Consider the following 12,748-nt stretch of genomic DNA (forward strand, 5'->3'; position numbering starts at 1 on the left):
CACACTTATTTCGTATCACACCTTATTTTTCACAATCACTTTACAAATATGCCAAGAAATTTTAATTTCTACAGTGTCGTAGACTACTTCAGTTCCAATGGTATAAAGGTAATGTACTTACATACTTAGCACTTTCCTCCCCCATCTCCGAAAAAACATTTAGGACAACTTCAAAAAATTAAATCCGGGCTTGTGTTTTTTCACTTACATGCTATCAGAACCACATAGGGTTAAACTGATAAACTTTTTGTGCTAAATCACAGTAAAAGAACAAAGACTTTTATTCATTTCCCCCACCCCTAGCAATGTTATTTATTTAATCATCCTCATTTCAACAGAGTAGGCTTTTAAAGTGTGAAGCAGTTTTCATTAACCTATGTCCTCTAACAGGCCCACATGTACTGCTTAATTTAAATGCAGAATGATAGCCATTTATATATATATTTTACAAATATTTAATGTTTGTTAAAGTGCTTATTGCCTTAGTCCATTGCTGGCATGAAAGAAGTAACTCAGTAAATTACAACTGAATGCTAAACTGTTACTAAAATACAACCTGGATGATACAGGTTCCTAATGAATTCAGCAAAAAGATGTATGGAAAGAGGATTAGATGTACAACTGTTAGGTGATTATCATGGTCTGGTTAAGCCAGAGATATAACCTCAAGCATAAATATTTATGTTTTACCTTCAGATTTAACTTTCTCTGGCTTATACTTTCAATTATTTTTACTTAAGAGTTTCAATTTTTTAGACTTGTATTAATTTACTTGTGGAGTGTCTTGAAATCACATATTAGCAAAAAATATATAATGAAGGAATACCCACACACTATTTCTATGACAAAATAACCAACAAATACTGCTTTATAATCTAACCAGACACGGTGGTGCTGGATTAATTTGTTTCTCTTTGGAAATTACCAAACTAATGCTTTGCCCTCTGTTGAACCACTGCCCTCAAATTAACCTAACTTTGAACACAGGAAATATAATAGTTACTACATTTATCAGCAGACAGCTTATAATCAGAGGGAGTTACTATGACATTAAAGCTAAGACTACCAGGGTATCTTTTATCAAGAAAGGAAAAATAGCAAACTTCAAATGTGAGAAGAGAATAGTCCCATGCTACAATTTGTCCTACATAAAGAAAAAAGGGAATGTAGTAGCCTAATATCCAACAACCCAGACTCTCTTTATGCCCAGAGAGTTACATTTTAATGTATTTCTTCTTAAAAAAATAAAAAAATCTAAAATAGTAAAAACTATGCTTCCCAACAATCCCATTACATTAGTTATTTATGAAGAAGAAAAAGCAACAAGTTAAAACACCCCACAACCTTAGCTTTACCTAAGTCTTGTCTTCCTATATTTTACATGAACTATCCTAATCCATTTTACAATAAAAATTATTTTAATAGATGGAAAAACTAAGTACACTAAAATGACAAAATAAACAATCAAGTTGGGACTGAAATCTCTGATCTTTCATCTCTTCACTCTTACCAGAGATTTTTAAATAATCAACTGTACAAAGATTGTATTTGCTTATAAAAAGATTCTAAGTCCTAAATTTAAACTACTATTTCTGTCAAATCAATATACAAAGAATATTCTGTGTACATGTACACGTCAAAAACAAAATCTGTGCAAATGATTTTATTTTATCTCATTCCAGAAGAGTCTGAGATGAGATATACAAATAAATGGTAAATAAATCTTACTAAAGGGTAAGACAGATAGTTTTGATAATTTATAAACCCCTGGGGTCCCTTATCAATTCTACTTAGCAATGGTCTACCAAGGAACAGGGTGAGACATTAAGATTTTTTGCCTTTTTATGCAAAAAGCTGTATTGAAAGCTGGTTAAAAATAATCTTCAGACTATTTCTTGATGCAATCTACACCCCCAGTGCCTATCTTCATTACTAATTCTCATCCACTTTACCTCTGAGAATTTAACATCTTAGTGGGTATAAATTTTAAGGAAAGAAATTTCCGGTATGTTTCTTGTTATGAGAAGCCATTTTAGAAATAAAGATTTCTGGGGCACCTGGGTGGTTCACTTGGTTGAGCATCTGACTTCAGCTCAGGTCATGATCTCACAGTTCACAACTTTGAGTCCCACATCAGGCTCACTGCAGAGCCCCCCTTCAGATTCTGTCCCTCTCTCTCTCTCTGCCCCTCCCCCACTCATGTGCTTTCTCCCTTCAAAAATAAAAAAAGATTTCTTCCTCTAATCTGCTCTTGCTTTACCGACTTATGACAGGTATTCAAATTTACCTCTCTTTTATTTTCTGCAGTTTTTCTGGGTCTCTTGAAGGTGTACTTTTAGTTTTATCACTTTTTCCATCAGATGAACTCCAACCTGAAGGAATAATATCTACAGTGATCATGACATTGTCGGTCAAATTATTTCCAAGTGCTGGGGGGACTGCGAATCGAAATAAAGAACCAGGAAGGATCCCTGTTATTCCTGTATTTCTTCCACTGTGAGCTGAATCTGATGTGGAGCCACCCGTAGCAGCACTACTCGATGCTGCAGATGCTTGTGATCTGTTGGCAGTAGCCCCAAGGGGATCACTCTGTGCTTCAAGGTGAACCACTTCATTTGATTCTCTTCTAAAAATATGATGAGATCTAGGTGGTATATCAGAGGTAGGTATCCTTGAAGATTCATCTCGTCCCTCTCGTCTCCTTCTAGAGAACAAAGGTGTGCATCTATTTCTAAGTGAGGAAGATAACCATGGTCCTGTATTTCTACCTTCAGATTCTTGGTTAAAATTTTCTGAATCAGGCTCAGAGCTATGATTTTGGCTAAGAGATGACAAACCCCATCTTCGCCTAAGAAATCGAAATCCCTGAGAAGCTTCAGATGCCCTATTATCGGGAACATCAGAAGCTGACGCTGCATTGCTACGAGACTGTGAAGCTGTCAAGATTCTTGGAGAAACATAGGAATTTTCAGAACTCAATGATCTTGTATTCAAGGAATCCTGACTAGATCTTCGGGGAAAGAAGGTAGATGACATACTAGAAGCTATACGTGACAGCAATCTTCTGGTTGAACGTCTACCTTCGTTGTCAGAAGATTCTTGAAATGATCTTTGAGATGAACCAACCCTATCTGAACTGCTTATGGTTGAGGCTTCATCTCTATTTGAAAGATAAGAAAATCCAGGCTGTGTACTGCTTTGGGGAGATTCCAATTCTCTTGGAGAAAAATTTGACCTTAGAGAATTTCTATTAGAGTCCCTAGAACATGGTACAGTCTGATGTTCAGAAGGCATCTGGTGGTTTGTGGATGATGTATTCAACTGTAAAGTGCTCACTGAGTTATCTTTTGGTCTTGCTCCCTGTGAATATGAAGAAGGAACTCTGTCTTGAATATCTATTTTTGAAAGAAAAGAAAGATAACCAATTACATGAAATATTTTGAGTATTAAATTTAGAATTATTAACTAATATTTGCAAAATGAAACACTGGATTCAAACCAATACTGCTATTATTATGAATACACAGCTTAACTACTATTACAGAAAAAAACATAAATGTATTTCTCTTTTTATACTGCTAAGTCAACACTCCAAACTGAAAAGAAAGAAATGTATCATGGCTAATGAGACAAACATCTAAATCTACTAAATTAATGAAGGTATAACAGTCTGAATCTGTTAATCAGAAAATGATATGGTAAATATCTAACATCTAAATGGATAAGGAATTTTATTTTATTTTTAAATGTTTATTTTTGAGAGAGAGTGCGTGTGTGTGTGGGGGGGTATTTTTGAGAGAGAGCGTGTGTGGGAGAGAGAGGGAGACAGAGGATCCAAAGTGGACTCTGCGCTGACAGCGGAGAGAATGATGTGGAGCTCAAATTCACAAACCATGAGATCTTGATCTGAGCCAAAGTCGAATGCTTAACCGACTGAGCCCCCCAGGTGCCTCTAAATGGATAAGAAATTTTCAATGAGCCAAAGAATTCACTGTAAAGGACTCTTACAATAAATAATGGCAAAATAATCCTAGGAAGACAGTGTTTTGGAGATTCTTCCTACACTGCAAGAAGTATAAAAGTTATTTCATACAAATATTATCATCCTTAAAATTTTACGGCAAACCTTGGTTGACAGCTAAAAATTCCTCCAATCTTTTTTCTTTCAAGTTCTTATCTCTGTTACTTATCAGACATAACTCTATTTTTCAACACTTGCTAGAAGCTAGGAGTCAGAATAGAGCCCACTAGTGGTGGTTCTACACCTTAAAATGAGATGAGAAATACTACAGCATTCCTTTATAAAGAATTCTCAACCACACACTTAGCTTAAAGAGTGAGATTGATACTGTGCTAACACATGGACCTTTGTGAAGGGATAAACTGTTAGTGGCTAAATCTACTCTACCCTATACTTTTAGACATTCAAACCTAGACGCCACTGATACTATATACTAGAGCTCATACGCCTAAAACCAAACAAATAAAAAGAGGTCTTCATTGATCATTGGTCAAGGCAAAGACTGCCCCAATAACTTTATTTAAAATAACCTACACAGGGTGTGCCTGGCTGGCTCAGTTGATGGGGTTGTGAGTCTGAGCTCCAGGATGGGTGAAGAGATTACCTAAAACAATTTTTTTTTTTTTTTAGTTTATTTATTTTGAGAGAGAAAACACAAGCGGGGGAGGGGCAGAGAGAGGAGACAGACAGAGCCCAAAGCAGGTTCTGTGCTGTCCACACAGAACCCAACACAGGCCCTCGATCTCAAGAACCCTGAGATCATAACCTGAGCCAAAATCAAGTCAGGCACTTAACTGACTGAGCCACGTAGGTGCCCCAAACAAATGTATTTTCTTCTATGTAAATCAAACTCCACTTCTGCCTGCTAGATCTCTCAACTTCAATAAGCACCTTTTGTTTTTTAGTATTACTATTTTATGACATTTAATTTTGAAAACCTTAATACACTGACAGAAATAGTGTGGGTCTTTATTTCAACTGAATGAATAAAAGCACATTCATGTTAAACAAAAGTAATTCTAAATTAAATGTTGATTTCAAGCTTTAGTTAGGTCAGAAATTTACCATTAAGTAGTTATTACACTATACAGTTAATCCCTGAACAACATGGATTCGATCTGCATAGGTCCACTTATCCACAGATTTTTCTGGTAAATACAGTAGGCATTATATATGTATTTCTCTTACGATTTTTTCTTTTCTTTTTTAACATTTTTAATGTTTATTTATTTTGGGGAGGGCGGGTAGGGGCAGACAGAGAGAGAAAGAGAGACAGACAGACACAGAATTCGAAGCAGGCTCCAGGCTCCAAGCTGTCAGCACAGTGCCCGATGCGGGGCTCGAACTCACAAACTGCGAGATCATGACCTGAGCCGAAGTCAGACACTTAACCGACTGAGCCACCCAGGCACCCATTATGATTTTTTTAATGACATAATTTCTTTTCTCTAGCTTACTTTATTATAAGAATTCATTATGTAATACATACAAGTATATGTTATCTAACTGCTTACATTTTTGGTAAGGCTTCCAGTCAGCAGTAGGGTATGAGTAGTAAAGTTTTGGGGGAGTCAAAAGTTATATATACATAGATTTTCAACTGCACTGGAGGAAGGGGCAGATAGGGGCCAGTGCCCTCACCCCTGCATTGTTCAAGGGTCAACTGTATAACGCAAATGATATTGGGGTATGCTAAAATTATTTAGTATACTTTACGACATAGTTTTTAATAAAGTATTTTTCAATATTTATTTATTTTGAGAGAGAAAGAGTGGGGGAGAGTCAGAGAGGAGAGAATCCCAAGCAGGCTCCAAACTGACAGCACAGAGCCCAATGCAGGGCTTGATCTTACGAACCGTGAGATCATGACCTGAGCTGAAACCAAGAGTAGGAAACTTAACTCACTAAGCCACCTAGGTGCCCCAACATATACTTTTAGAAAATTATAAGCAGGCAGAATCCAGATACGACTGTACATCTATTTTAAGCTTTTTATTTTTTAAAGTATAAAAATAAATAAGCTAGTATACAGTATAAAAACATACTAAGCTATTTTGAAATCTCCGTATGATGCGCTTCATGTATTCGTTTGTACTGTCATTTTAATAATACATACACAGAGGAAAATGTAACATTATTAAGCTATACATAATAATACAATTTATACATACATGATGAATTTGTGAAATCACCACTTCGGTGGCTATAATCCATAAGATTACTAATGGAAGAATCTGTTCTTCTCTCTAAATCTCTTCTCTCTCTCATCAAGTCAGTCCCAAATGATCCAAGTACCATTGATGAAGATCTAGGAACTTGATTATGCCTCCAAGAAGATTCTTAAAATAATGGAAGAAATTTTAATTCAGAAAATGCTTTCAAGATTTCTGATGACAATTCTGTGGTATTATACAGGGAGGTTATCATGATTTGTTACATAGATGTAATCAGAAGCAAAATTCAGCAAAACATAAAATTATTCACTAATGAACTCATCACTTATAAAATTGTTTCCTACTCAAATATTCTTCTCTAACACTACAATTTACCACCCATCCGTGATGCCAATGTCTCAGTCACCTTCTAGAACACCTGACCATACCATGTGAGCTTGATGTAAAATAATTCCAGAACAAAATGCAAAGCTGGTCAAAGATGCAGAATTTCCTGAAAAGTCAATGAAACTGATATTGGAGAACAGCCAAAATTAAAATCAAGCCATGTCAAAATGGAAGATGTTTTACTATAGCCACTGAAGATATTTTATCAGAAATATTATCATTGCCATCACACTTGCTTCACTTATTGTAAAAATTAACGTACTGTTGCAATCATAATCTAAATTTTTAAATGAAATCATATCTAACAAAATAAATTAAAAATAAGTCTGATAACTTTCCCCCCTAACTATTTACCTTGAAATTTTGGTTCTTCCTTTCCTAGTCCCAATAGCCTTATTGATTCCTCCTCATTAAGGGAAATGGCCCAGGGTATTTAATGCTATGCCTTCACACAGCAGAAGAGACCAAAAGTATCTGTGCACAATGGTGTTTGTCTACAATGTTAAGGACAGTCTGCTCTTCCCCATCACACTACTCTTAATATTCTTCAGATGGGCAGTGTCTTTCCCCAGGCGGTCCTGCCTATCAAAATAGAAAGGAATCGCTTACACTAATTCAAATGATAATACAAATGCATTTCAAGAATTTTATCTCCAATTGTGTCATCACAAACTCTGTCTCACCTTAAAACTATCTCAGGCATTTCCTAGTGTTTCATTTGAAGAGGAATCTAAGTGAGGAGGGAGCCTCATCTGCCCCCTCAAGGAAAAGAAAAGATGTTTTCAATTTGTGCAATAAATGTATGTCTGTGAGTACAAAATACCATGCATGGAACTTTATGGATAAGGCATCTAAATCCCAGAATGGTTAAGTGACTTGTCCAATGCCATACAGAGGTCTAGAATTGAATCATCGCTTTCAGATTCCTTATATATAGAACTCCAAATAGAATACCATCAACTATTTTTGTTCAAAGAATTTCTATTTTTTCTCAATATAAGTATATAACACAATATTCACCATTTATAAAAGATACGCTTAGGTTAGGGAATGTTAACGTATCAGTAAATTTGGCTTCCCTAGTATAACAATTAAAAAAAAAAAAAAAGTGACCTCCTATACAATAACCAGCAAAATACATGTCATTTTTACCAATTTGATTACCAAACAGATCAGCTATTCTAATTAACCAAAATATGTTAATCTTGTTTGTACAGGAAATTTGTATCAAATTTAGAAAGAAAATCCAAACTGAGTTAATTTTAGTTTCAGCACTAATAAGATTTTGAAATCTCCACTACATTTTTGACCCACTCTTGCATGCAGAACTTGTTTAATAACACTAAGTTTTGGTAAAAGGGCTTTAGTCCATAATGCATATATAATAACCCTTACACAAATTTAACTCTTACCTGATACGGCATTTAAACCATGTCCAATATTTCTCCCAGCAGAGGTAGATGCACAGTTTGTACAGGAAAGTTTAGGTCTTTTTGAATCATGATCCCGTTGCTGGTTTTGTGATCTTGAGCGTGCTCCCTGAGTTATCTCAGATTCACTATACCAAGTAGACTGAAATGGTGATGCTGATGCTGATGTAGACTATCAGTAAAAAAAAACAACAACAAAAAACGGTTGTAACGGAACAAAATGCTTGTATTCAGTCTACTAATTTATTCTGAATTCAATTCATTCCTCACAAGCATACATTTTTCTACTATGTAGGTTTTTCATAGTTTTTTGTTCCTTTCTACTCACATGTCCCTTTACTTTATACTGTAATTATACTCTGCTAGGTAATCAATCTGATATAGATTAAATCTACTATGTAACTGTATATAAATACTTGTGTTAGAAAAAACTGAGGAACAAAATTCTTACAATCATTTTTTTTCCTGGTTTAATATTTCAAACTCCTGAGAAACCTATGTCCTTTCCTAAAGGTGAACAGAACACCAAAAAAATAATATATAAATAAATTATGAAAACTCTACTATAAAAACAAGATTTTTCAAATAATAAAAAATGTATCTTGGATCTAATGCCCAGAAATATTCTGTATTTTTCTCAGAATGTAAATGGTATTAAAAAAAAAATCCTAGTATCTGGATTTTTTTCATCAGTGAAGCAAGAAACAGGTAAACATATACATAGTAAACATAGTATATATTAAAACTCTTAGCTCAAGGTTTTCTCTTTGAACACAGAAATATACACACACAAGTTATAGCAACCTGTAATACAAAAATTACTCAGAATGTACAAACTATTTCACTTCCTCCTACTTCTTTAATTGGTTAAAGCAGTTTATTCTATGCAAGGCATAAAAAGAAAAAGGATTAATCTATCCCTTTAAATATGTAGACTTAAATAATAAGAACATATTCCAACATAATTGTTGAAAGTGTCCTTTTCGCGGCGCCTGAGTGGCTCAGTTGGTTAAGCAGCCGACTTTGGCTCAGGTCATGATCTCGTGGTCCAGGAGTTTGAGCCCCGCATTGGACTCTGTGCTGACAGCTCAGAGCCTGGAGCCTGCTTCTGCTCCTGTGTCTCCCTCTCTCTCTGCCCCTCCCCCATTCGCATTCTGTCTCTGCCTTTCAAAAATGAATGTTAAAAAAAAAAAAAAAAAAAAAGTGTCCTTTTCTATTATGCTTCAATTACAAGAAGCATACTGCATGGTTTCAGGGAACTATGTATTATTTGTTCAGGGTACCTGTACAAAATAAGCCTTGCACACATGGAAAAGTAGAAGATGCAAAGCTGAATAAGTAGGAACAGGCCAGATCCAGAGTTCATCCATCCCTTGCCCATCCCTACTGCAAACTCAGTGTGGCTTCAGCTTAGTACAAATTTGGTCTCACAAGCCTTCTGCACCAAGTCCTCCACAGAGCCTCAATGAATGAACTGGAGTAGCATTAGAGACGAAATTCATTAGATATTTCACAACCAAACTATTATGTGCCATCATCAGGGTATTAGGGACCATGTGTTATATAGACCACTGATTCTAAGACCTTTGGATTTCAGAGACCAAAATAAAGATGTTTTAATTTAAAATTTAGAAAGAATTGCCAGGTTGACAAGCAAGGAAATCTAAATTAGCAAATACCATCTAATCCCACTCCAACTTTTAAAAGGGACACTTTATATACTCCTCAAACATGACAACATAATAGAATAAAACAGACTTTTAAAGTGAATAAACTTTATTCGTATAATATCTTTTCCTTATTTTTCCCCTCTTGCATGGACCAAATTGTTACTGAATGGCACTTCTGCAAATTGGACTTTGGTAACTACTAAAGGAGAAAATACCATCGGATCAACCACTTCTTAGATCCTTAGAGCATTGTGGAAGATGAAAAAAACGGAATAACAGAAAGTAGGAAAATCAACTATGAAGTCATTGAAATAGCAGGGAATAAGTGCTTTCAACAAAAGCAATGAGAACAGAATAATTATAAGAGATGAAAACTCATCAAATTTAGAGACATTGTGAGAAATGAACAAAAAGTTGAGTATCAATTCTGTTTTCAGGCACTGGCTACTGGTGGGTAAAGACACACTCACTGCTCAGGAAACAATTTTCATGACTTCCCACTCTAAAATGCAGCCCATGCAGCCTATATGTCATCCGAGAGACAAAAGTGCTTGTTAATATCAATATATGGAAAGGAAAAACAGAGGTTCTGACCAGTATTTCTGCTGGTTTAAAATCAAAATCAAAACTGTTTTGGGCTCCTACCAACTTGGTCCACCGTTCAAATACCTTTAGTCTGAAATTTTTACCATTCTTAATTATTTTAACAATTTGGAACTATTGGTGGGCAAATAAAATAGGAAATTAGTCTATCTCCAAAGCATACTGCCCTTCAGATAATGGATGCTTTAAAAGTAGTTTTGGGGTTATTTCCACTTTTTTGACTATTATGAATAATGCGAAAAAAATTTTTGTTCAAGATTTCTAAGGTCTAAAAAACACTGCCAACACAACTGATCTTACTAAGATGGTGCAGTAAAAAAAGAACATTAATGAAAACTTATTTGTAAATCATAGATTTAATAAGAAACTTATATCCAGAATATTTTAAAAACTCTCACAACTCATAAATTAAGTCAATACTTAAGTTTCCAAAACAGGGAAAACAAGGCCCACATGGGTTCACTGGTGATTTCTACCAAACATTTAAGGAAGAAAATACAACAATTCTCTCCAATCTCCTGCAGAGGACAGAAGAGAAAATACTTCTTTATTCATACTATAAGGGCAGCATTACCCTAATACCAAAACCAGACAAAGACATAATAAACAAGTAAACTATAAACCACTATCTGTCATGAAGACACACAGAAGTCCTCAATAAAATACTAAAGCACTGAATTCAGAAAGTACAAGACAAATCATATACCACAACGAAGAGGGATTTATCCCAGATATGTAAGGCTGGTTCAACATTAAAAAAAATCAATCCATGTAATCCATCACATTAAAAGGCTAAAGAAACAAAAATCATGTGACCAACAGATGAAAAAAAAAGCATTTAATAAAATCCAACATCCCTTTCTGATAAAAATTCTCAGCAAACTAGAAATAAAAGGTAATTTCATCAATTTGATAAACAATTATCTATAAAAAAAAATACAGCTACAAAGAGAAACTTAAAAAAAAAAAACCCATTTACAATTACACCCAAAATAATAAAATACTTAGGAATAAACTTAACCAAGGAGGTGAAAAACTGTACAATGAAAACTATAAAAACAATGATGAAAGAAACTGAAGAGGACACAAAGAAATGGAAAGATATTCCATGCTCACAGACTGTTAAAATGTTCATAACAATCTACAGATTTAATGAAATCTCTATCAAAATGCCATTTTTCACAGAACTAAAATAATACTAAAATTTGTATGGAACCACAAAATACCCAGAATAGGCAAAGCAATCTTAAGAAAGAAGAACAAAGCTGTAAGAATCACACTCCCAGATTCCAAACTATACTACAAAGGTATAGTAATCAAAACACTATGGCACTGGCACAAAAACGGACAAATAAATAAATGGAACAGAATAGAGAACCCAGAAATAATCCCATCTTTCAGGTCAACTGATCTATGACAAAGGAGGAGAGAATATACAATGGGGAAAAGACAGGGGCACCTGGGTGGCTCAGTCGGTTAAGCATCCGACTTTGGCACAGGTCATGATCTCATGGTTCCTGAGTTTGAAACCCACGTCGGGCTCTGGGCTGACAGCTGGGAGCCTGGAGCCTGCTTTGGATTCTGTGTCTCATTTTCTCTCTGCCCTTCCCTCACTTATGCTCTGCCTCTCAAAAATAAATAAAAGTGCAAAAAAAAAATTTTTTTTAAGAAACAATGGAGAAAAGACAGTCTTTTTAACAAATGGTGCTGGCTAAACAGGTAAGCTACATGGGAAAGAATGAAACTGGACCACTTTCTCACATCATACACAAAAATAAATTATTTAAAGACCTAAAGGTAAGATCTGAAACCATAAAACTCCAAGAAAAAAATACAGGCAATAATTTGACATTGGCTGTAAAAACATTTTTCTAGCTATGTCTCCTCAGGAAAGGGAAACAAAAGCAAAATTAAGCTATTGGGACTCTACCCACCCCTGCCCCCAAAATCACTTCTATACCTCAACAAAACAAAAAGGCAACATACCAAATTGGGTATTTGCAAATGATGTATACAATAGGGGGTTAATAACCAAAAATTATATAAAGAACTTATACAACCCAACACCACCACCACCAAATTAAAAACGGGCAGAGGACCTAAATAGACCCTTCTCCAAAGGAGACATACAGATGGCCAACAGGTGCATGAAAAGATACTCAATGTCACTAATCATCAAGGATATGCAAATCAAAACCACAATGGGGTATCACCTCACACCTGTCAGAAGAGCTAAAATCAAAAACACAAGAAATATGTGTTGGGGAGGATATGGAGAAGGAACCCTAGGGCACTGACAGTGGGAATGCAAACTGGTTCAACCTCTGTGGAAAACAGTACAGAGATTCCTCAAAAAATTAAAACCAGAAATGCCATTTGATCCAGTAATTCCACTACTGGGTATTTACTGAAAGAAATGAAAACATTAATTCAAAAAAATGTATGCACCTCTACTAGAACTGA

General features: G+C 35.1%; 1 protein-coding gene across 16 annotated transcripts in view; it reads right to left on the reverse strand.

Annotated features, from left to right (window-relative positions):
* Positions 1 to 12,748, reverse strand: part of MARCHF7 (membrane associated ring-CH-type finger 7) — a 60,082-nt gene that overhangs the window by 13,605 nt on the left and 33,729 nt on the right. For 9 of the 16 annotated variants that reach the window (XR_013557292.2, XR_013557291.2, XR_013557294.2 and 6 more), the window contains exons 3-6: positions 7,995 to 8,184; positions 6,602 to 6,688; positions 6,193 to 6,360; positions 2,288 to 3,395 (exon numbers count right to left, since the gene is read on the reverse strand). Coding sequence is in view for 12 of the 16 variants with exons in the window: in XM_078451257.2 (XP_078307383.1) it covers positions 2,288 to 3,395; positions 6,193 to 6,360; positions 6,602 to 6,688; positions 7,995 to 8,184 (1,553 nt within the window). In the remaining 4 variants the exon portion in view is untranslated. Of the gene's footprint in view, positions 1 to 2,287; positions 3,396 to 6,192; positions 6,361 to 6,601; positions 6,689 to 6,936; positions 7,165 to 7,265; positions 7,322 to 7,994; positions 8,185 to 12,748 lie in introns of those variants that run through there. The other 7 variants (XM_078451260.2, XM_078451258.2, XM_060624616.3 and 4 more) reach the window with 4 other exon arrangements.

This window comes from Panthera onca, chromosome C1 (assembly GCF_046562875.1).
Source record: "Panthera onca isolate mPanOnc1 chromosome C1, mPanOnc1 haplotype 2, whole genome shotgun sequence".
Classification (NCBI taxonomy): domain Eukaryota; kingdom Metazoa; phylum Chordata; class Mammalia; order Carnivora; family Felidae; genus Panthera; species Panthera onca.